This window comes from Mastacembelus armatus, chromosome 21, assembly GCF_900324485.2.
Source record: "Mastacembelus armatus chromosome 21, fMasArm1.2, whole genome shotgun sequence".
In the NCBI taxonomy this organism is placed as follows: domain Eukaryota; kingdom Metazoa; phylum Chordata; class Actinopteri; order Synbranchiformes; family Mastacembelidae; genus Mastacembelus; species Mastacembelus armatus.
The window spans coordinates 21,939,141-21,962,284 of record NC_046653.1 but is presented as its reverse complement, the minus strand read 5'-3'; the positions used below and the strand labels follow the sequence as shown (position 1 = coordinate 21,962,284).

The 23,144-nt window shown below is 42.0% G+C and overlaps 2 protein-coding genes across 5 annotated transcripts in view; both read left to right on the top strand.

The window, feature by feature from the left end:
- man1a2 (mannosidase, alpha, class 1A, member 2) overlaps positions 1-5,731 on the top strand; it is a 95,209-nt gene extending 89,478 nt beyond the window's left edge. For 2 of the 3 annotated variants that reach the window (XM_026295508.1, XM_026295509.1), the window contains exons 13-14: positions 544-659; positions 2,198-5,731. In XM_026295508.1, the coding sequence (XP_026151293.1) occupies positions 544-659; positions 2,198-2,333 (252 nt within the window). In that variant the 3' untranslated portion in view covers positions 2,334-5,731. Of the gene's footprint in view, positions 1-543; positions 664-2,197 lie in introns of those variants that run through there. The other variant, XM_026295510.1, reaches the window with a different exon arrangement.
- A 10,287-nt stretch (positions 5,732-16,018) lies between these two features.
- tent5c (terminal nucleotidyltransferase 5C) lies at positions 16,019-18,419 on the top strand. Of its 2 annotated transcripts, none has more exons than XM_026295608.1 (2): positions 16,019-16,132; positions 17,110-18,419. In XM_026295608.1, exon 2 carries the CDS (start codon positions 17,132-17,134, stop codon positions 18,281-18,283), a length of 1,152 nt encoding a protein of 383 aa, XP_026151393.1. In that variant the 5' UTR covers positions 16,019-16,132; positions 17,110-17,131; the 3' UTR covers positions 18,284-18,419. The 2 variants fall into 2 exon arrangements, with proteins under 2 accessions (XP_026151393.1, XP_026151392.1); XM_026295607.1 differs by having other exon boundaries at positions 16,019-16,148; positions 17,110-18,418.
- The last annotated feature ends 4,725 nt before the right edge of the window (positions 18,420-23,144 follow it).

The window sequence follows — 23,144 nt, the reverse complement described above, 5'->3', positions numbered from 1 at the left end:
GCAGGCTCTGCCTCACAAAAGTGAAAACATTTGTCCTTACACATCGGCTCCCTCGGATGCCTAACAGCATAACAAATGAGTGTTCCCACATTATGAAGCTGCTTTGTGTCAAAGAGGGACAAAAATAAATTTCAGAGAATAAAATGTAAATGCAGGGGAGACAGGGTGAGGTATTTGTGGTAATCTTCCTTCCCTCCCATCTTTTACAGCTGCTGTTTTCTGTGTGCATATCCCCAGGACTTGTTCTAATCTGTCAAAAGCAAAGAAATTAATTATGGCATGCTTTTGTAAGCTTATTAAAACTGCTCTCCTCCCCCCACCTGTTCTCTGTGCCCTTTTCCTTGTTCTTCTCTTTCTCCATTTAATCGTTTCTTACTTTTTGTCTCTTTTTTCTACCCCTCCACCCCCTACCCCTCCTCTTTCCTTCCTACTCTGTCCTTTATTTTTTGACCCCTAACTTCTTTGTTCTACTGCCCTTCCTCATTCCCTTTACCTCCCTTTACTTCCTTCTCTGTTCTTTCTCCCCGTCCTTGTCTCCTCCAGGCCATTGATAAGTACTGCAGGGTGAGCGGAGGTTTCTCGGGGGTGAAGGACGTCTACTCCTCCACCCCAACCTACGACGACGTGCAGCAGAGCTTCTTCCTGGCCGAGACACTCAAGTAAGGCGACACTAATGGTTTGATTAATTGGCATGATCTACGAATCATCAGTACAGTTGTTGATTAATTACTGTAATCATTTTTCTGGTTAATGCAGTGATTTTGGTGGGCGTGTGGAGGGTTTGATGATTGCAAGGACCTGTCAGTGGAAAAATAATTGCAACAATTACTTGTTGATATTTCATATAATTTTTTATTTAAGTAAATGAGAAAAAAACTTTTGCAAATACAACTTCAGCATGTCAGTCACAGACGCCATGAGATAAAAATAAGTTTTTCAAGACCATCACTCACAGGATGATGAAATCCACAGACTGATAGGTTGCAAAAACTGAGAATCAAGTAGGACCCTTGTTTGTCGTAGTCTTGTTAGTATAAATTTGCACCTGTAAGACCACCTGTTGTTGTTTTCTCTGCCAATAAGAGAGATCTTTCTATGTGTTTGCTCCCAGCTTGTGCTTTCTGTGTGTTAGTCGTGTGAATCAGGAGCCTCTGCAGTGGGTTAGCAACAGGTTACCACACTGGCATCTGTTGTTGCTTCTTCTCCATTACAGCCTTTTACTGTGAGCACAGTGGGCAGGCACCTTGGTTTAACTGCAGGACACAAAAATATGTTAAAGTCTGATTAACGCAAAGGACAGCTATTGTGTCTCTATAGTTCATCATCATCATTATCATCATCGTTATTACTGGCTGTGATTGCAGGCTGTGACTCAGGGGAAAAGATGAAGCCTGGTGTGGCTCTCTGATTCCCCCTGCTGGCATCTTTGTCAAACATATCTCCTCCTAGCAATGATTTTATCTGAACCCATGCTCTGCATAAACAGGTCAAAGATAATGATGAACAGAGCACATGGACTTTATGGGCAGTTCTGCCAGTCATTGTGTTAGCAGGGAGCTACTTATCAGCCATTGCTTAACTTTAACATGTCTGAAATGAACAACCACAAAGCATCACAGCCCGTTAAGTCAGAGGTCACCTAACACACTGGCTGCTATCTTTGTAAGGTGATGACATTTGAATGCAGCCCTTAGTGACTGTCTGTTCACAGTCCTTCGCCCGGCTGGGTGAAAACCAGTTCAGTGGAGCAGCTTGTTATCAAACAGGCGGCTGATTGGCTGCCAGTCCACACTGATCTGGACAAAGATGTAGCATATGAGCTTCTGTTTCTCTGCTGTGTGGAAGCTAAAGCTGTTTAAAAGATTAGGGCTGTGGAAACTTTGTCCAATTTGAATTCAGGTGCAGCAGTGATCGTCTCACAAATTGGTTTCACACTCTGCATCTGACCAGAATATAAAGATGGTAGAATTTAAGTGAATAGGTTAATTGCAAGAAAACATTTTGAATTATTAATAATAATTAGCTGACACCATTTGCTCTACTTTCATAAATCTGAAGAAATGATGTGCAGTTTTGTCTGGTGATAATGTCATTCACTTCTTTTCTTCTTTCCCACCTTCCTTACCTGGTCCATCTCATCCTCCCCTTTTCCTCTCCCTGATAACCATAACCATTCAACCCCCCCACTCCCCCCCAGGTATCTGTACCTGTTGTTCTCCAGTGATGACCTGATGCCGTTGGAGAGCTGGGTCTTCAACACAGAGGCTCACCCACTTCCTGTCCTCCACCTGGGCAACATCACCCTGCCTGGCAGTGAGCCGGCCCAGCGGTAGACAGACAGGCCCTGTTCCTCCACCACAGCACCAGGGGGCGCCAACTGTCTGCCTGCCTACCTGCCCAAAAACCCACCTACCAACACTGGACAAACTTTCATTCAGCTCTACAGACTCTCAACAGCTTTTGGACTGCAGACATCACCTGGAGGAGACGGAGAGCGAGCCTCCCACACAGACCACTGCAGAGTGGAGAGGACTTCGTTGTTGACTCTCTGTCTCTTCTTCATTGTTTTACTCTTTGACTGTGTCTCCTCTGCTCTAAACAGAAGAACGGTGGGTGTGCTGCTGCTCAGCCTCACCTTTGGCCTGAATGAACTCTCTTCTCTGAAGGAACGAGCTCCAAACCGGAGGCTTGATTTAGTTTTTTGTTATTATTTTTAGTGTTTTATTTGACCAAACTTTTCTCCCATACAGACTCAAGCTGATGCACAGAGAGTGCATGTGAGGTTTTGCGAAGGATCGCGCTGCAGTTTGACACTGTACTGATTAAAGTGTCATTTTCCAGGCAGCCAGACTTGAGGACCTTACAGGGTCTGTTAATAAGAATAATGGGGACACAGGGTTGAATCAAAGCCCCCCATTTCTCCCTGACCCAACCTTTCCCCAGTTCACTCCCTCTTTAACTCTCATCAGATGAACTTTGACCTGGAACTGCAGCTCGTCATCAGTGGGAGGGCGAGTTGTGGTGACAGCCCCCACCTCCTCTAATCCTCCTTTTTTCAGAGAAGTGGACCATTATGAGTGGAAAAGTAACTACTTGGGGACAGCAGCAGGTCTCCCATCTTCACCACTTCCCACCTCGACAGCTTTCCATTTTCCAGTTAGAGACGTCACGGAGCCACGGCTCTTTCCCCAGACCATTCTGCTGCTACTCAGTTGGATGCTGCTTTTTTTTTTTTTTTTTTAATCTGTCTCCTGAACATGTTTCTGATCATACATCACATACTTTCTCCCCATCTTATGAACCCTTCTCTCACCTCTCCTCCTCCTTATCTCCCACCTTTCATTTGACACTTCACATTATTTTCAAGGCCATAATTTGAGGCATGAGGATGAAACCCAACCATGCTTGTTGTATGAGTGTGTGAGCACGTCTGTGCGTATGTGTGGCTAAAAGTACCCCTGCTGTAAATCATTTGTTTGTGCACTTTAAATAGGAAGACTATGAAGAGAAATGTAGAGGTGTGGCACTATGTCTCCCTGCTGAGTTCCTATATGCCACATTTCCTTTGTATCACTAGTTAGATTCCTCTAATTAATTGTAAACTTAATTAATTCATGGTGGCTTTAAAAATCATCTGCCTGATTTATTTTCTGCCTTCTCCTTTCTCTTCCACACTAATCTCTCCTGTAAATCAACAAGTTCTAAAAAGTAGAGAACCATTAATCTCAGGGTTCCCACAAACCTCTGAAAAGTCCAGCAAAGTGCAAAACCTTCAATTCAGGATGTCAGTTTTAACAAACCTCTTCAAATCTGTGAAGAAACTGAGTTCTGGGAAAAGTCAGAAATTGTAAAACAGAATAAGTGTAGGATATATTTCATTTTACATCCAGACCCTGTGGTGTATTCATAGTTTCTCCTCTCCGAGGGGTTGATCATCCTGAAAAACAAACGTCCTCGCTTCATATGGTGCGATATATCAAGGTTTTGGCCTTGTTGAGACGTCAGCGCCGCCACACAGGCAGCACGGTACTGTCTCCAGCTATCACCCCTGACACAAGCTTCTGTTACATCCGAAGCGGCGTGAGAAATTTACTGCTCGAGTTGCTAAGATAAGACTGTTAAATGTTTTGTTAGCAAAGAAACCAGAAGTCTCTAAACCTGTTTATCCTGGCAAATGAACGCTGGCATTTTAAGAAGTTTAAATATCTGTTTCTAGTGCGACTTACTGTATCAATCTCTGATTTTAGGATTTATTAAGAAGTACAGGCCGAAATTATAAGCATTTATTTGTCTTTACAGGTTTAAATCCCATCACTGTGCAGCAGAAAGCATCTCAGACAAAGACAGTCCTGAAGCTGTCGTCACAAAGTGTCATAAAATAACACGTGATGATGCAGATTTCAAATGGCAGCATAACCTCCTTTTCTAAATGCTTTAGGATGTAACAGTGACAGGATCGCAAAGAAATATGCTTTTTACCATCCAGCATCAAATGCCCCATTCGAACATAAATAAAACCGAAGTGCAGATCTGTCTGGCGAGTCTTTTCTGCTGAAATGAAAAAAAATGTTTAGCAGAAGGGAAACAAAATTTAATGTGAAGTAAAAGTAAATAATACATTAACAAAACCAATTAATTTACACAAGCAGGGCGAGCTGTGGAAGTTGTGTTGAGGCTGTTCATGTCGGTAGGATTTAACCATGATAATAGTATAGACAGTATGTCATAGATGATTGGCTTAAACCTGTGCAATGTTTGGGAGAATGAGAGAGAGAGACTGATCTTGTGTTCAAACTGATTCAAGTGAAGAGAGGAAACCAAATGTTTGTTTTTTCTAACCTTATTGTGACACCTGGGCCAATATGGTGCTCTCTCTCTCACAGTCTTTGAGTTTTGTCATATGTCTTTATGTTATAAAGTCCTTATTATTTTTGTCTGCCCTCTGACAGAACGGCACCAAACGAACAGAAAGGGTTTGAAGATTGTATTTTCTGCCTCATGACTCAGAGGCTCTTTAAAAATGTGGAAACCTAATATCAGCTTTCTCTCCTCTCACCTGAATCTTACTGACAAAAACGTATAACATATTGACCAAAACTGATATTGCTGATTTTTTTTTTTTTTTTTTTTCTCCGACTGGTTTCTCAGCCATCATGACCAGGGTTTAGATGATCAGCTGACAGATAATCCGGATGTGATAATGTAATGTAATTATCTGGAAAATGTCCAAATGTTCACGGCCTGATGAACAAAACATTAAAGGTAGAAGTTATAGCAGTTTTCACTTTATGTTTATGGGAGACTCAACACACTTATACTGCATTGTTCTTTGTATGTGCACAATATCACTATTTGGTTTCCCATGAGCACATTTCACTTCCTTCACTTTTCTCTCCAACATCCACCAGTATCGTCTCTACTTCCCTTTCTCATCTGAACTCTGGTCTCATTAACAGTCCACTGATGCAATACAGTTTTGGCTCTCGGCCTCTAGTCCCCAGCCTCTGAGATCATCGCATCTGTATCTGATGAGGAGGAAGCCCAGGACGAACCCTGGGCAGCCATTTAGTCGCTGGGTGCGACGTTGGTTTTGAAACCTGAGTGTTCTGTATTTGTATTTTTACTGAACTAAAAAAATAAAATTAAACTATCTGTAAATATGTTCAAATCTGAGTCACAATTCAATAAAGACGTTATGAAAAGTGATCAGGAAATAAAAGTATAATCTTTGTTTTATGACCATATGATTCTTTGTGAAGCTGCTACAACCTCTTGACAGTTTTGGTTTTTAGTCAGTAACTACTGAATGAATTCTGGTACTGTGGATCTATGGCCACATCTGCATGAATTGTAATGAGTTTGTCCAGTCAGGTCAAAATATTTGAATGTGTGACCAAATAACTGGAAAACTACATTTACTTGAGGCTCAGCTGTACTTTGTGTTTAGTGCTGACTCTATCTGTTAACTAGTTTATGTTATTATGCTGACACAGTTAAGACGGTGACACTATTTATCTCAAAACTCTTTTGACATGTTAAAGATGGAAATTCAAACTGAAACGTCTCAAATGAAACTTGAAAAGCTGAGGTGGAAAAGTTAATTGAAAGCTTAACTGGTAAAAACACAGTTTTTTTTGTGTTTTTCCTCTTTTGTATTTATTCTCTTCTATTTGACTTTTAGAGTTGCATGTAAATGAAGTGGCGTGGCCCTCGGGATGGAGGCCTGATATCGATCGGCGTGCAGGGGCAGGTCATGGACACCAGGGTAAGTCTGACACGGTGTCTTCATCAACCCACCCACATAAAACTGAGATGCCTATGGCGCAAAATTACCAATGGCATCAAAATCAACCAGCGAATAACCGATCTAGCAAAACGGTTCAGCTTTGTAAGATGAGAACAAGTTACATTAGTGGCAGCAGGCAGCTTGTGCCTATTTACAGACAGTATTACTCAGCAAGGGTTTCAGTGAAGTCTGCCTGCTCCAAGCCGAGCCAGTCAGGACATCGCTGCTGATGCTGTAAAGAAGAAGCTACAGTCAAGTACATCCTAAAGAATATTGTAGTATCCACATTTGGCAGTGAATAGCTATTGCTGAACTCATGCTCTTAATACAACCACCAGTTCCAACAGAAGTACCTTCAATTTTTAGGAAGTCTTTCAAATTTTATGATTGAATTTCTTGTTACCTGCTCAAACAAGTTTGCAAAATTTATCAGTGACAACTGAAAGTCAAGACCCAGAGATCTCAAGGATAAACGATATAGTGTAGCTGCCAGGCTCGATTTTCTAAATGTGTGTGTACATACCGAACCTGCAGAGCAACTATTTTTATGACAGGCCTGCAGACTGTCTCACTGCGCTGAGTGCAGACGTATGGAGAGAAATGAATCCCTGTTTAATTTCTGCAGACACTTCGGGTTTACTCAGTAATGTAGGCAAATATTTGAATTCCCCGTTTGCAACTCTACATCCTGCAGAATATGTGTTAGGCCATCCCAGAATGTTCATGTTTCATATTCATGACAAGCATGAGTTTGATGTCTCCGCAGATCTACCACTTAAAATACAAACAAAGTGACATTTGTTTGTGGTCTCAGCCAAAATCCCACAAACACCTGATTTTTGATATCAACCCTCGTTACTCCAAACGTGATTTCTACAGAAAAGTCTGGAAGGTGGTTTTAGCTTGAGCATGCAGTTACTGGCTTAGCTGCTTCCCAGAGTTTATTTAGCATCCAGAGTGTGACCTAAGCAGCTGGCAAAACATGTGCATTTATTTTTAACCCTGAAAGTTATTTATTATCAGCACACCAGATAATGTGATATTCGTGAGGTGCTTTTTCACATGTGCACTTACTATTTACACGCAGTACTTTATGTTTGGGTTTGTTTATGAGTTGTTTAGTTATTCGGGTCAGACCCAATGACATTAACTGATGAACGATAAGAAAACATTTCAGTTTGGTATGTTTGGGAGCTCAGCATTTCTGTGTTTATAATAACAAGCCGTCATCAGGTTGAAGTTAAAGTCTGATTTGAGTCCAACTCACCCAAGTTCATGTCTGAGTCGAGTCCAGAACCATCTTTACCTGCCTCTGAACACACCTGGTGTGGGCACAGTATCTCAGCTATATTCATCTTAAAACTGTTTCCAACCTGTGGCTTGAGAAGATGTTGAACAATTCCCCAGGTACAGGTTTACAGTTGACAAGTCTGAGTCATCCATGAAGTCTGAGCTGAGTTATTGGTCAAAACTAGACTCCATTTCAAAACTCACTTTTAAAGCAGACACTTGTCATGGTCTGGGGGTTTTGATGCAGCTTTGTGTTCAGCTTTAACCTGCACCATTCTAATAAGTTCTATCTCTCAGGGCTGATTTGTCATCTGTGTGTTCAGAAGAGCTGAGCTAAAGTGCAGTGTCTAAGGAAGTGTTTAAATATTTCTAACATTTTATAATACCTAAAGCAGATATTTAGCTTGTACACCTGCCAGTCTTGGCCCTTGCTGTGCAGCTTCATTCAACCAAGTTGTGTGTGTTTTTGGGAAAAAATGAACCTTTACAAGTGAGACAAAAAAAAGTGCTGATGATTAAATGTCAAGGTCTACTTTGGATTTGAGTTAAGAAATCTTTCCTGGCATGTGGAGCATTGTGTGTGTGTGTGTGTGTGCGCGTGTGTGTGTGTGTGAGTGAGTGTGTGTGTGTGTGTATGTGTGAGTGTGTGATAGAGTGAAAGTGAACAGGTGCTTCATGTTGCAGAGGCTGTGAACTGAAAAGCTGCGACAAACACTCTTGAAAAGTAATATCTGTGCATGTCGTGATACATAGGCTGAATACTGATTATTGCTGCAGGGCGTGTGTGTGTTGCTGTGACATTTATAACCTATGGGTATGTTTGTCATGGGAGTTTATTAACGTCAGCAAGCAGTGTGTAATGCTGTATGTTAGGGTGTGTGATTATTAGGCACAGAAGTTAGGTCAAATAGCAAATATGGATAAAAACATTTGTGCCTGGAGAAATGTGAACAGGACTAAATACACACTTCAGGTTTTTGCACTGGGACTCATCCTCAGCTGTTGAAGGTGTGAGGAAAATTTGAAATCAAATCTTTTTGGTTATGAAAAAGTCATTATATAGTCATTATATACCACCTCGAATGATCTTTTCTCAGTGTATCATGATTATTCATCACCAATTACCATATTACACCCTGCCGAGTGTGTGTTACCAGCTCTGTAACACACCAGCTCACATTTACATAAGCACACTTGTTGAATGTGTTTTATGGGTTCTGTCATACCAGCTGTTCTTACTGTTTTATCCCCTGGGGTGTTTCTGTTCTGAGTTTCTGCAGTAGCATGTTCTCTCTGTGCCTGTGATAGATGACCTCTACAGGTAGGCACCTAATGCACTGAGAGATTTTCTGACGAACTCACTGCATTTGTGCTAAAATTAACTTCTTAACTGCTGCTGCACTGACCTGATTTCCCCACTGAAATTTAAATAGCATCACAACTTCATCCTCATGCCAAGTAGATTTAAGGTTGACAGCAGATGGTCTCGGGAAGGGGGATCAGATCTTGTGGACACCTTTTTAGTTCTTAACCTCGCCAACAATCCAGGAATCAATTGAATTGCTTTATGAAAAGATTTAAGAGGATAAAACTACTTTACTTCTTAACGAAATGCCTGTACAGTACTGCACCTCACAACACATTCATTATCTGCTGCTCATTGTGTCATGAATTCATGACACATGCAGGTGTGGTACAGTGTCTAATTCCCTCTAAATTTCCATGTGTGGTGGTAGTTTTTGTGATCACAGCTGTCTCTTCTGTTAAAGGAAACACATCTGACACCAATCTTACATTGTTCTCCCATGACACCTGTAGTGCAGTGACACTTACATCACCGACAACAATCAGTTTTTCAAAAGCTGTCAAAGAAAGACCACAAGCTCTTTCCCACCGGTCGCAAGAAATTTCTGTTATAAACCACAATTTGTCAGCGAGTTATTTCCTCCCTGGTGATTAGTTGCTCTTCACTTCCTGCACAACTGAGACCAAATGCATTGACATGAAATGGGACTGACCTGGTGACCCCAAAGTCTAAGCTGAGATTTCTGCCAAGCCCACAGTTCACCCAAACAACACTGGTCATTTCTTATTTCTTAATATTTTAGCAACTTCTCATATTAAATGAAATATGTTTTCATTCATCCATGTCTGGTTTCAAGTCCCATTGATTTGAATGATATAAGAAGGAATAGTTGTCATATACACTGAAGACGAAATGTGATACAAATATCAAATTGTTATAGAAATAACCAAAGGCCTGAATATTCTGTTATTTGATATTATTGTCTAACTTTCATGTCCATAAATGTGGAATTATTTTGAATTATATGTGCCATTAAACATTTAGGCCTTAAATTTAATGTCATGAACTCCTGCAGAGATTTCCTAGATGCTCTTTGGCATCAGGCCCTGAGTTATGAATATATTGTCCAAAGACGATGCTGAAATTACTCAGGAAACATACTTTGTTTTTCAGTTTTTCAACAAATGGCCAGTGTTGTTATTTTTCTGACACGGACTGTTTCCTTAAAACAGAAGCAGGTGGTATAGCTTCCAGAAGTTGATGTGCTGCTGTGAATTTTACATACTCTACATAAGATTTGTTTTAGTTTTGATAAAATCATACAAACACATTCTCCTTTATGGATGTTAGTACTGTTGTCTAAAGTTTTATTGTTTGAATTCACTGATGATCAAAGCCACATTATTGTGATGCTGAGTCACAGTCCTGTTTTCCACTGTGCTCTTCATGTTAGACTTGTTAGGGATACAGCAGACTCTGGGGACAGACCCCTTTTTGCTGGTCTGTCTTACAGACAGAAGTTATTGGAAAAACTGATTGTTCGGAGGTTGCTGAAGTAAACACATCATGTCTGCTGACATACGGACAGACTCCTGTAAACACCAGTAACATTGCACTGAGACCACTAAAGGCTTCGTCATCTCTCTGGTGTGTCTTTCTCTCCGAGATGCTTCATGACTCCACAGATTTCACCCCCTCAAATGCTTTTCTGTCTGGTAATTCTGTCTCTGGATTCCTATGGTTTCACTGAAAACTACTTCTCATCGATGTCCTCGGGTCTCCCTCCACGGGTTTGGGACAGGATGTGTTATAACTGAACTGAAGTGAAGGGATAGAGGCGGGTATCTCACAGGCTGTTCTAGCAGTTACCTTGTGTCCTGAGAGGAAGAACACCAGGGAATGTTTAGTCAAATCAGCCTCAGAGCTGTTTTTTATTGTTATTTATTATTAGTGAGGTGACTCTGCAAGGGGACGTTAATCACTGGTAAAGAGCAGAGAAACTTTTTCTTTGTGTCAGCAGGCTGGAGCATCATAAAAGTGCACCTGCCAGACAGAGACGGTTTCACCCTCATGTGAGGCTTGATGGTGTCATGATGAACATTTTGAGCAGAAAGTGAAGAGATAAACATCTGCATGACGTCAAAAGAAGCTCAGGGCTGATTAGCATGTTTTTGTCAGCGGACGTAGAGGAAGCTCTGATGTCACTCTCATGTGTCACTGTGTTTGCTTACATGGGTACAACATGTACATGCAAATCAATTGCGATTGCTTGACTGACTGTGCGGTTAATGTGTTAATGGCCAGTGCTGTTCATCCGTCCGTGGCCTCGACAACACTGAGTCACTTCTCAGAAGGCCTGGTGCCAAAAAGGAACAGGTGGCAGAGCTCCAGCTGCACAACAGGATGAACACACACACACAGTCCAGGTAGACTGAGCCATGTACTGAAACTGAGCGCCTCATAAACCTGCTATTGTTCATCCCTACACACAAGAATCATTACAGCCCTCTCTCCTCACCTCAGAGATACTTTATTCACGGTGCCTGTGTTGGCCAAAAGGTTTGGTGCCTCACATACTGGATGTTTTTGCAGCAGGTGGCTTTGACATAAACAACCAAAATAACAACACTGGATATATACACAGGATTATTTTGCTGCTTTGCATTTGTAACAGAAATAACACACCTTGTTCCATCATGGAGGCACCTGATACTGAGCTACGTGTGTTAGTTTTAGATGTAAAATAACAATGTGTGTATCGTTTTACGTTTAATGTGTGAGGAGTGTCACGTTCAGACGTTGTTTTTGTCACTTCTGATTGGTTGGCACTTCTTCTTCTCAGTGAAATGTTTAGATGTAGTCTGTCTGTGTTTGTTAATCCAAACGAATGGAAGCCAGTGTTGTGTTTAGTACAGGTTTGTTGAGGACGGCCTACATCAACCACACAGTCAATGAACATATCCTAAGCTGTGTTTGGTTTGGTTTGGAGCTCTGTTAGGACCAATTTCAGTTTTAAACTATCTTTGTGAGGACACGTCTGCCACAGGTGAAGAACAGAAGTGTGTTAGATTACAGCAGGAGATTAGGGATGTGATGGTTCCTCACCTGAAGAGAAAGACAAATGTTTGTGTACGCAGGTGTGATTTATCAATAACTGTGAGTGTATTGATGAAGGGAATGGACACCCTAATTATTTTTGTTCAGAGCTGCAGTGATCAATATTTTATTATCAATTGACTGTGTGCAGTGTGATAAGACACTAAATTCTGCAGGTCCCCTCAGCTGCACGGAGGCTTTTGGTGGATCTGAGCTCATTGTTTTAATCTGTAAAGCATTAGTTGCCATTAATAAGCTCATTAAGCCGTAACAGAAAGTGGTCCCACACAAATTAGTGCCAGATTAAGTTTAGACTTTCGCTGGAATCACTACAAAGTCCTCCTTAACTATAGGGAAGCAAATTAGTGCGTGTCTTTGTTTTGGCACATTAAACTGCACTTCCTACATGAAGCTGAGATTCCTTTACATTCTTGCCTCTTTTATTACCACTACAATGCACCGTGGAAACATTTTGACTGGTAATCCAGCCAGGATGCTTTTTTTTTTTAATTTTTATTTTTTTAAGTACAGAGACTAGGTCAGTACTTAGTGTAGTCCTTTACCAAACATCTGGTGTAGGAGAGTAACTGTTGTTCAGAGGCACATGATAAACTGTGTGTAAACTCTACACACTGTAATTTCTGTCCCCAGTCGCAGTCTCGTATTTGTGTCTTTGTCTTCATCCTCTACGTCTTATAGTCACCAAATCATTAAAGGATCAGTTCGCCCAAATTACAAAAGCTCGTGTTTTCTGACTAAACCTCCACTGCTACCTATTCATTTGGTAGTCTGAGTTTTATTTAATGAGGTTTAAGATGTCGGCCTCCACCCTAATATAATAAATGAATGGATGTTTGCAGGTGGTGCTCACAGCAAAAAAAAAAAAAAAAAAAGAAGAACAGAAAACAGCTTTCTGCTATCAGACCACATCTCCCTGTATTCACTTCAACATCCATCATGTCATCATCATGTTGGGAAACACCATCTGGCACATTTCTTAAAAAAAAAAAAATGTGTTCATATTTTTAGCTTGCCCATTTCATTCCACTTCCACATGCAGTGGAAGCCAATACAGTTACCTGTTAACAGTAGATTTACTCTATAGTGATAATTATCTGCATATATCAGATACACTACTGCCTCAATCCTATTGTGTATTCTCACTCTGGAAAATCTACAGCGTGCAGTGATGTCTTAGACAACGGCGTGCTGTGGAGTTCCAATTCATTTTTGGCCTGTTTCAACATGACAAAGCCGTGTCCATAAAGCAGTGGTTGGCTATGGAAGACGTTGACTGGCCTGCACACAGCCCTGATCTCAGCCCCATCCAACACCTTTGGGATGAATTGCAGCACCAACTGTGAGCCCGACTTGATAAATGGGCTTGTTTTCCAAGCTCTTTGTGGAAAGCTGATCCAGAAGAATGGAGGTTGTTATAGCTGCAGATTAATGGCCATATTTTTTTGGCAAGAGATGTTTGACAGTCACACATGGGCTCAGTGGACGCACACATGTCCCCGTACTTTTACTACATCAGCAGAAATAACATGGATGCTCCCACAACTGTCACAGATAATAAAACAATGCAACAAAGGTAAATGTACATTTAAAAAATAAACTTGTCAAGTATGTGATTCTGACACTGCTTCAATATTACTCATTGTCAATATGACTTCTAATCAAAGGCATTTCACTTTTGTTTAACTGAAAGAGTTTCTTGGCTAATCGATTAGAAGTTTAAAAAATAAAACCCTACCAAACATTTTCTGGTTTCAGTTTTCTCATGTGTGAAACTTTGCTATTTGTATCTGTTTAAAATCCCTTAGACCTGTTTTTACCCCTTTCTGACGTTTGTGCACCTTCTTTAAACTGCAGACATGTTTAGATGTTTTGTTCTGGGATGACAGAATAAAAGCCCTGTGTGTTTTCTGTGAATTTCAGTTTAATATCAGCCGTTACAGACGCCTATGAAAAGAAACCTTCTCTGCTCTACTAGTTTCCTCTCAGTGCTGCTGCTGACTCACTGACACCGAGATGGTGTGCAGTCCACTCCCTTAGGGGCTCCCCCATAGCACACACGCAAACCTCCAGCTGTACAGCTGACATGGCTCAAACCCCACACTGTCGATGAGTGGTTTCATTGCACCTCCTCATTCTCTCATCCCCAATACCACAGAGAAAACAAGGAAGCTCTTTTTGAGAAACTACATGTCAAGGCAGATCTGTTCCCTGTAACCACTGCTGTGTTTCCTGCAGCTATGTAAACATTTTACCTCGTTTCCCAGTAAAGCAGAAAACACACACACAGTTCTACATACTCTAGCCAAAACTACAATATCGTTTTGCCAGAAATGATTGCTGTAATATTTGATACCATTTATTTCTAAGAAGCAAATTTGGCAAATTTTATGTGGTCACCGCTGGAAAGGAGCAGTTAAATAAAAAGTAGACCATACTCACAAAAAGTCTATTTAAAAATGTCAAAGTAAAAAAAAACATGAGTCCTGCTTTATGATTTACATTTTGGTGTGCATCTGTTACAATGATGAGAATGTAGAAGAAGAATGAATAATAGTCATACTTAACACTTGCAGAATAGATTATTACACACACAGATGTGCAGCCAACAGAAAATGATGCCCTGGAATTAATTTTCCATTGCTGGTTGTGATATTTTCAAGCAGTATAAACCCAGAAAGGCTGCGGTCATTGAACCAGTCATCCATTATCTATACCCCCTTATTCCTTAACCAGGGTCCCAGGGATCTGCTGGAGCCTATCCCAGCTCTCTATGGGTGAAAGGCAGGGGTCCACCCTGGACAGGTCACCAGTCCATCACAGGTCATTGAACCATTTAAATCGGTAAAACAGTCTCTACAACAAGGATAAGCTATTTCTTTTAAGCAGTTTAACTAATATTTTCAAATGTTCCATTTCAAAATAAAATCACCTTTAAAAAGCAACAAGCTCTTATTGTTGCAGTGGGACTGTGCGGGCTGCGCCTGAGTTTTTCTTTCCAAAGAAGCTCACATACCTCTCGTGGTTTCCTTTCATCGTTCACAGTAATAAATCTTTGGCTTAGTGCGGAAAGAACTGACTTCCAGAGTATTTCACAGGGGGTTCTGCAGTGTAGCTCTGCTGTCAGTGCAGATAGTGTGTGTGAGCAGCAGAAAGAGATTTGGGGAGGATTTTTTTAAATTTTCTAGTGAAATGACTGAATTGTAGTTTCTCATGCTGTGTCAGGGGCATTCACCCAGAGTGCATCTGCCTCGAAAGATAAGTCAGTAAGTCTCTCAGTATCATTACTTGACTCTTCTGCTATTAAACTGTCTGTTCGTCCATTTTCTAACATTTAGAATATTTTTTAACAACTCCATGCGAAGCACTGAAACAGAACTTTCAGATACATTTTAATTAATTCAGAAATCATTTGAAAATTGCAAAGCATCAAGCTAATCGCAGAAGCGCCTATTCATCTTTCAAAATGTGTAAATAAAAACCCAAACATTTTTTGTGTGATGTCATAGAAAATCAGAAAGGAAACTAGAAAATATTCACAAACGAGAAGCTGATACTTTTTAAACACATCTGGGCTAATCAAACGGCGAGAACCGAGTATAAAGAGCATTTTTAGATGAGCCTTAAAGCAGCTGCGCCTGTAACAGCTGATTCTGATCTGCGACGTCGCTTCACGCAGAACGTCGTCCGCCTGGAGACGCTCCTGGTTACTAGGCAACGCAAAAACCTCGTTGACCAATCAGAGGCTTCGCTCGGCGCATTGGTACAACCAAAACTCGACGATTCCAGGACTATGTGATCTACTGATGATGAGACCTGGACTTTTTTTGGTAAATATACAAAGTTAGTGTTTTGCTTTATTGATACAAAACCACATATGTTGTTTCTGCTGTGCTTTTAAATAGTAAAACCAGTGTTACCTAAGACTGAGGGGCCGTGGAGTCACGGCTGCACATCGGTTTTTAGTGGGTCGTACTTCGGCTTTATAAAACAGGCGTGTCTTGAGCAGGGGCAGGGGTTTAAACACTGAGTTCGCAGCAGACGGTGTGTGCCTGTGTCAGGAGCTGGATTATGTGGAGCTGTCTGCACGAATGCCAAGTTAACATCTTCTTTTTTGGACGTTGAGTGCTTTCAGAGTACGTTTTCGGACATGTAGGTACTGCCTTCATCCGTCACGGTGTCGAAGCGGAGCTGCCGTAGTTAGTTAGCAAAGTAACGCTACACTCGCTAATTTGGAGCAAAACGTGACGCTAGTTAGGTTATTTTAACGTAGATTTATTCTCTTGATCGTTTTAAACTTTAAAGTTTCGCTAACTTCACAGACAGTTTCCACGCCGTACGGATCGCTACTGACCCAGACCTGATTGTCTAGCCGGTGTAAAGGTAACACAACCTAACGTTAAGTTTTTAAAAAGCCCAGTTTGGTGCTTGTTTAAAAAAGCCCTCCGCGCTCAGCGACGTTGGGTCGGCGGTTAGAGCACATTTTAGACTCGTCACGGGTAAATTGATAAGTCAGCTGGAACTAATGATCGCTGTGGGTGTACTGATGAAGCGTGTGTGACTCCTGTAGCCCTGTACTTATTTATTTTATTTTTAACCCGTGTTTTGTGCGCTTTGAGCCGCTCGGCGTTTGTCCCTGCGCGGTTCTGGAATCAAAGCCAGGCTCGCGCGGTGAGCTGTTCTAGAAGGCTCACGCGCCGTGCGCTCTTCACTTGTCTCGTGCTCGCATTCTGCTCTGCGCGTGCTGATGGGGTTTCTGATGCTGCTGTTGTTTCGCGAGCTTTTCTAGAGCTTCAGTTTATTTTATGTCTATTTACCATTATACTGATATTTATCGATTAATCCGCGAACACAAACAATATGTCAATAAAAGTAGTTAGTTATTTTAGTATCTTTTGAGCTTTTAAAAATGAGACATTATAGATTTGGGAAAACTTCTGAGGTTTAATTTTTCACTCGATTATGTCCTGGATTATTTTAGTTGCTCTCATTTATTACAGCTAAGGCAAAACCACTTGTGTTGATGTGGGAGGGAGTGTGTTCAGAGTGGTCTGACCTCCTTTAGTTTGTTTTGTGCCACAGCTAATATCTGTCTTCTCTCCTGCCATCTTAGTTAATCTGAACTTTGTGAGAAGATGGATAACAAGGAGGAATCAAAGAGCTGTTCTGTCAGTGTCCTGACCTGGGAGCAGGTGAGCAGGCTGAATGAAGTCCTGACAGAGCCTGTGCCTGTTCATGGACGAGGGAACTTCCCCACTTTAGAGGTGCGGCTGAAAGACATTGTGGCTCAGGTGCGCTCGCGCCTGGAGCTGAGCGGCATCAGGGTAAAGGACATAAGGCTGAATGGTTCCACAGCCAGCCACGTTCTGGTGCAGGATATTGGCTGGAGCTACAAAGATCTGGATGTGATCTTCCGGGTGGACCTGCCACACGAGGCAGAGTTCAGGCTCATTAAGGACGTGGTGCTGAGTACTGTGCTGGACTTTTTGCCTGAGGGTGTGAACAAACAGAAAATCACCCCCATGACTCTCAAAGAGGCCTATGTCCAGAAGTTGGTTAAGGTCAACACAGAGCAAGACCGCTGGAGCCTCATCTCCCTCTCCAACAATAACGGCCGCAATGTGGAGCTGAAGTTTGTTGACTCAATACGCCGGCAGTTTGAGTTCAGTGTGGACTCCTTTCAGATTGTGCTGGACTCCATGCTTTCCTACTATGAGCTGGCAGATACACCCATGTCACAGGCCTTTCACCCCACTGTGAGTGGGGAGAGCATGTATGGGGACTTCAGCATGGCACTGAGCCACCTGCGGAACAAGCTCATCGCCACCAAGCGGCCCGAGGAGATCCGAGGCGGCGGCTTATTGAAATACTGCAATTTGCTGGTGCGGGATTTTCGGCCTGCCAACGAGGAGGAGTTCAAGGGTCTGGAGCGGTACATGTGTTCACGCTTCTTCATTGACTTCCCTGACATCAATGAGCAGCAGCGCAAGGTGGAGGCCTACCTCCAGAGCCACTTCATTGGTGAGGAAAAGAGCAAGTACGACTACCTCATGATCCTGCGGCGAGTGGTCAACGAGAGCACGGTGTGCCTCATGGGCCACGAGCGGCGGCAGACCCTCCACCTCATCTCGCTGATGGCCTTCCGTGTGCTGGCAGAGCAGAACGCCATCCCTGATGCGTCCTGCGTCACCTGCTACTATCAGCCGGCGCCTTACGTCCAAGACCACAACTTCAGCAACTACTATGTGGCTAACCAGAACATTCCCACATGGCTGCCATGTAACTGACAGAGCAAACAAGTGGAAGGATTTACAAGAAGGCACCGCTGTTGCTGCTGCTGATTTTGAGAAGAGAAAAATAAAATTAAAAAAAATTTAAAAAAGCCAAAAAAATGATGTAGAGGCAATAAATGCTATGTTCCTCTCAAGGCACAATTATATTTAATTGGACAAGTGTTATGCTTTTTTTTTTTTTTTTTTTTTTTTTTTTTTTTTCTTTGAATCCTTTCTCATTCCTTATCTACAGAGGTGTCTAGATCATTGAATAGAAAGTGATATTTTTAAGTGTTTAGATTTTTTTTTTTTTTTTCTCATCATGTTTGGTTTCCCTCCTTATCAACTTTATTCTTAGTGGACTTGTGTTTTGTGCCTTAACCCAGGTTTAGCCCCATTATTTGATTATGGGCTCTTTTTTGATAAAGGGAAGAAGAAAATGTTACAGCCTTAAATTTGGTTTTCTCCTGTGATTTAAAATATTTAAAAAAAAAATTAAAAAGCGAAACATCAGGGAAAAAAAAGCAGAAAATATTGAAAAATACTATTATTGGGTAAAGGGTAATGGGTGAGCCCCCTTCCCCAGAAAAAAAGCAGAGCACTGGTGTATAATATATAGTTCACTGAGGAGGGAACCTTTGTCACATCAGAAATGCAGAGGTGAGGAGTCGATTTGTTTTAATTCATTTTGAAATGTAAATATCTGACATTTGTGCTCTCCCTATTGTGCCGGCAGTGCCTCTGATTTGTAAACAATGCAAGAGAAAATGTGTGTATTTTTATTTTCCACTGTGAATTTCAGTGTAGGATGAGCACCCTTCCCTCCCCCTTTATCTAGTTTACTCAGCCCTGTACTTTTCAGTGGAGACCGGCTTTGAGTGGAAGTACAGTGAGACAGTTAAGGCCTCAGTTAGATGGGCTCCTGTGTGTCTGAGGAGTTCATTTTGCCCTGTTTTTAAGTCTCTTCCAAAGCCTCACCAGTGACCTCCAGATGTCACAGTGCTCTGGCTATTGTGGGAGGCTGACAGGACAGAGAATTCTCCTGGCCTTGTTGCCTGGAGCGAGAGCTGGCTAGGATCCTGGTGTGACAGGCTGACTGGCTCTCCCTTCCCATAAAAGGAGCAGCACATGGTGGGCCTGCAGGGTCGTCCCTCACAACCATTGCAGGCTTGACAGCAGCCCTGAAATGGGATCCTTCACTGGTGCGGCTCAGCCACTGCTCTCAGTCCATCTATAATTATCCTCTTTTTCTTTTTTCCCTGGCTACCTTCAGAGCAGTGAGCTGGGGTTGGGTGCATACGCTGCCGCAGTCCTGCCACCTTACACAGAATGCTGAATCACTTCCCGGTGTCTACTTTCTAGTGCCTGCTGGCACCACGTAGTGTTTAAACCCCTTTTGTGGTCATGGCAGGACTGACATTTCAGAGAGTGCGACTGGTATGTTAAGAGAAACCCCAGCATGCCTGCTAGCACGATACCACTCCCCTCTGACTTGGGTTATGACTTATCATGGAAGCTACAGCTGACGTGAGCCGCACACTCCTCCCACCAGCTGTGACAGTTGCCCCTCCAGTGTTATATCTGTTTCTAGCCAAGCTTATTATTAGCCCTTCATTTTGAGCATCTGCAGTGTGGTGTTACTAACAGGTGGGATGAGCTGCAACTTAAATCTGTCATCTCCCCTCTTTCCTTTCCTGACATCATAGCATCCATGTTAGACGAGAGAGACGTTGCTCCTGAATGTCTTATGTAAGTGGCAGCTGCTGTGTGTCAGCCCCCCTCACTTCTTCCAACTCACTGCATTGCTGCCGCTTGTCTCACTGCCGCTCATGTTTGTACCAGATAATCTGAAATGCCTCTTATCTGGCTGGCTCACAGCTCCTGGCTGGTTGGCGAACAGTCAGAGGAAGGGCAGCTCAGCCTTTTCTGCAGGTCACACCCGGGGGTCAGGGCATGTAGTGCTGGCTCAGCTGCTGAGCTTTGGTATGGGAACTGCCTTTAGTGTTTTTTAACAACAGTTGATGTGCCACACAGTTTCTCACTCTGGACCAAAGTCTGCTTTACAACCAGCAACTGAAGGACTCAAGTGCCTTTCACTTTTTGGGGAGTAATGTAGATTTTTTTTTTTTTTTTTTTTAATATAAAGGTATTTTAATGGTGTTCAGGGGGGAGAGAATTAGCAAAAGTTTCTTTTTCAGACCCTTCAGATGCCAAGAAATTTGGTTGTTACAAGACTGGCATCACATTAGATACTAATTTATGGGAGATTGCATATATTTTTGTGTGGGGAGCAAAACTGTTCATAGTAGTTTGATTTCTTTTTTTTTTCCCACCATGTTTTTGTCTTTTAGTCTTAGTCCTAAACCGTCTTTTTTTTTTTTTTCCCCTTGAAACCCTTTTGTGTAGTCATTCCTGTACAGGACACCGTCTTCTCAGCCATTTCATTTTCTCCCCATTTAGCTTTTTTACTAGTTGTCCCTGGCAGCCATGTTGACTTCAGCCTTGCCTGAATGCCCTTGAAATCCAACTTTTTGATTCATTCAGATTTTTTTTTTTTTTTTTTTTTAAACCAACAATTTCTATGTTTAGAAGATTATTCTAACAGACCGTCTAGCGTCACAGCACTGACTGTTCTGTCCCCATCCAGACCAAAGCAATACCTGAAGTGCACTGGCAAGCCATACTGTGGCACAGTAACTGGAGGTCACCCAGCAGAGACCCCATACTTAACAGAAGCACTTTAAAGAGGCCTTGGTTTACTCCAAACTCAGCTGAGAGGAATGTGAATAAGCTAATATTGTCAGTTGCTGAGGGAGGTGAGGTGGTTCTCAGGGACCTACTGTGTTTTTGAGGCCTTTGTTTTGTCCCTTTTTTGTTTTGGGAGGGTAAATTGGTTTAATCTGCCTTTGATATTGAGATGTCCCCTCCTGATTCTCATCTATATTTTGTCCTTTCCTCTCTCTCTGTAATGCAACTATGACTCTCCTCTTCTTACCCAGACTACAGCTTCTTATTAGACTAGATCATGCCTGAACATTGGGCTAACCAGCAGACTTCAGCCTGCTTAGGTCTTGACAGCAGGGCTTGATTTTCTTTGTGTGTCCCTGTGCTCTGAAACCTCATCATCACTCAGTGGATATTCTCTCCCAGTTTTATTGCTCACAGCTAGATTCAACCCCACAGTCCAAAACCCTGGGATTAACTTTGAAAGCCAGTGGGCAAAACATTTGGTGCTAAAATCTCCTTCAGGGAATGGCAGCCCAGAGTCGCTAAATTATTCTGCAGTTTCATTATCTTCTTTGAGTGAAGAGTTAGTTTATCGGAGGTTGGAGCCACATTCAAAACATCAGCTGTTAGATTTGCAGGGTGAGGTCTGCTGAGTAAGGCCAGGATTAGTCTCTTCATGGTCTTCTTGTTGGCATCGCTTGATTAAAAATGGTCTCGAGCGATGTCAAAGAAAATGCAATAAACACACAAACTCTGCGTTTTCTAGATGTTGAACGCAGCCTGGTATGAAAACCCTCTGCTTCATGATGTTAACGGGTTATTGAGACTTCTCCCTGACGACTGAGAGCTTTGCCTTCCCCACTAGATGAGAGTAGGGAGCCGCAGGGCAGTCACTTGTCGTCACGGATGACGTTTGTATGTCGATGTACAATATGAACTTTATGTGAAGGACGATGTGGGAAAGAAAGAGGATGAAGTATGTTTTGGCCTTTTTATTCATTAATTTTTTTTTCTCCCATGTTCCTCTGCCGCCCCCCCTCTGCTGTAAACTTGTCACTATTATTGATCCCTCTGCGTCTCTCACTCACCTTGCCTTTGGTCGTCCCACTTGTTTGGGCTCTTGTTTATTAGTACAGTGTTCTTTTTTGGTTTTGCTTTTTTTTTTTCCATTTTGTTTTTGGGAACCTGTAGATGTAATCTTGGCTGCAGGTAGTGCAGAGAAAGCTCTGGGTTAAATATTTAGTGGTTTCGCTTGCAAGTCTTACACCATAGGAATGTGACGGAGGCCCTCTGGAAGCTCTCCTGCACTTTCTATATGATGAGTTGTGAATTGTTTTTTGTTTTTTTTTTTTTCTTGCAGCAGATTTGTGTTTACGTTAATGCGTGGTGGTGTGTGTGTGTGCTCATTTGCATGTGTGTATGAAGGGATGCCTGTGGATATGCAAGTTTAAAGTGGGGAAAAATATGTTTGTCACACTATATTTCTTTTTGAAATAGTTAATGCAAAAAGCTTTCGTCAGCTTCGTGATTGTGACGATGACTTTTGATGGTTACAACCATTATACTATTTCATTTTTCAGCACTTTTACCTCACTTTAGTTTTCCTTTGAATGGGAATGTACATGTGCATCAGGAAAATGTTTGAAGAGGAAGTATGAATAAAGACTATTAAATGCAATTTGTGCTTCAGCTGTTTAATTTTCTGCTACAAAAGTCTCACCCACATTTCAGAGGTTTTTTGTATGAAAATGTTTTCAGAAGTTTTAACAAACGGTGGATGATGCTGCTTTTTCAAACATGTTACATGAAACTACAGGATCTGTTGAAAATGGAATAGGTTCAGTTTTAACTACAGTTGTTTGGGGGGGACAACTCCAGATGAAATTCCTCTCAAAGGGATTTTGTGTCCACAGAATAAATTGCTGCTTTTGTGGCCTTGATGCTTTTAAGATTAGGGGCTCTAGGTCACTAGTCTGGACTGGGCAGGACAGATTCTTAAAGCAGGACTACAAGTGTCTACAGTTAAGCCTGAGTGCACATCATGGTGACAATTTAAAGACAAGTACTCATCTGTGTAGGTCAGTAATATTTCAGTCACACTGGTTTAGCCTGTGAAACAGAACTGAAGAGCTTGGCTTAAAATGTCGTA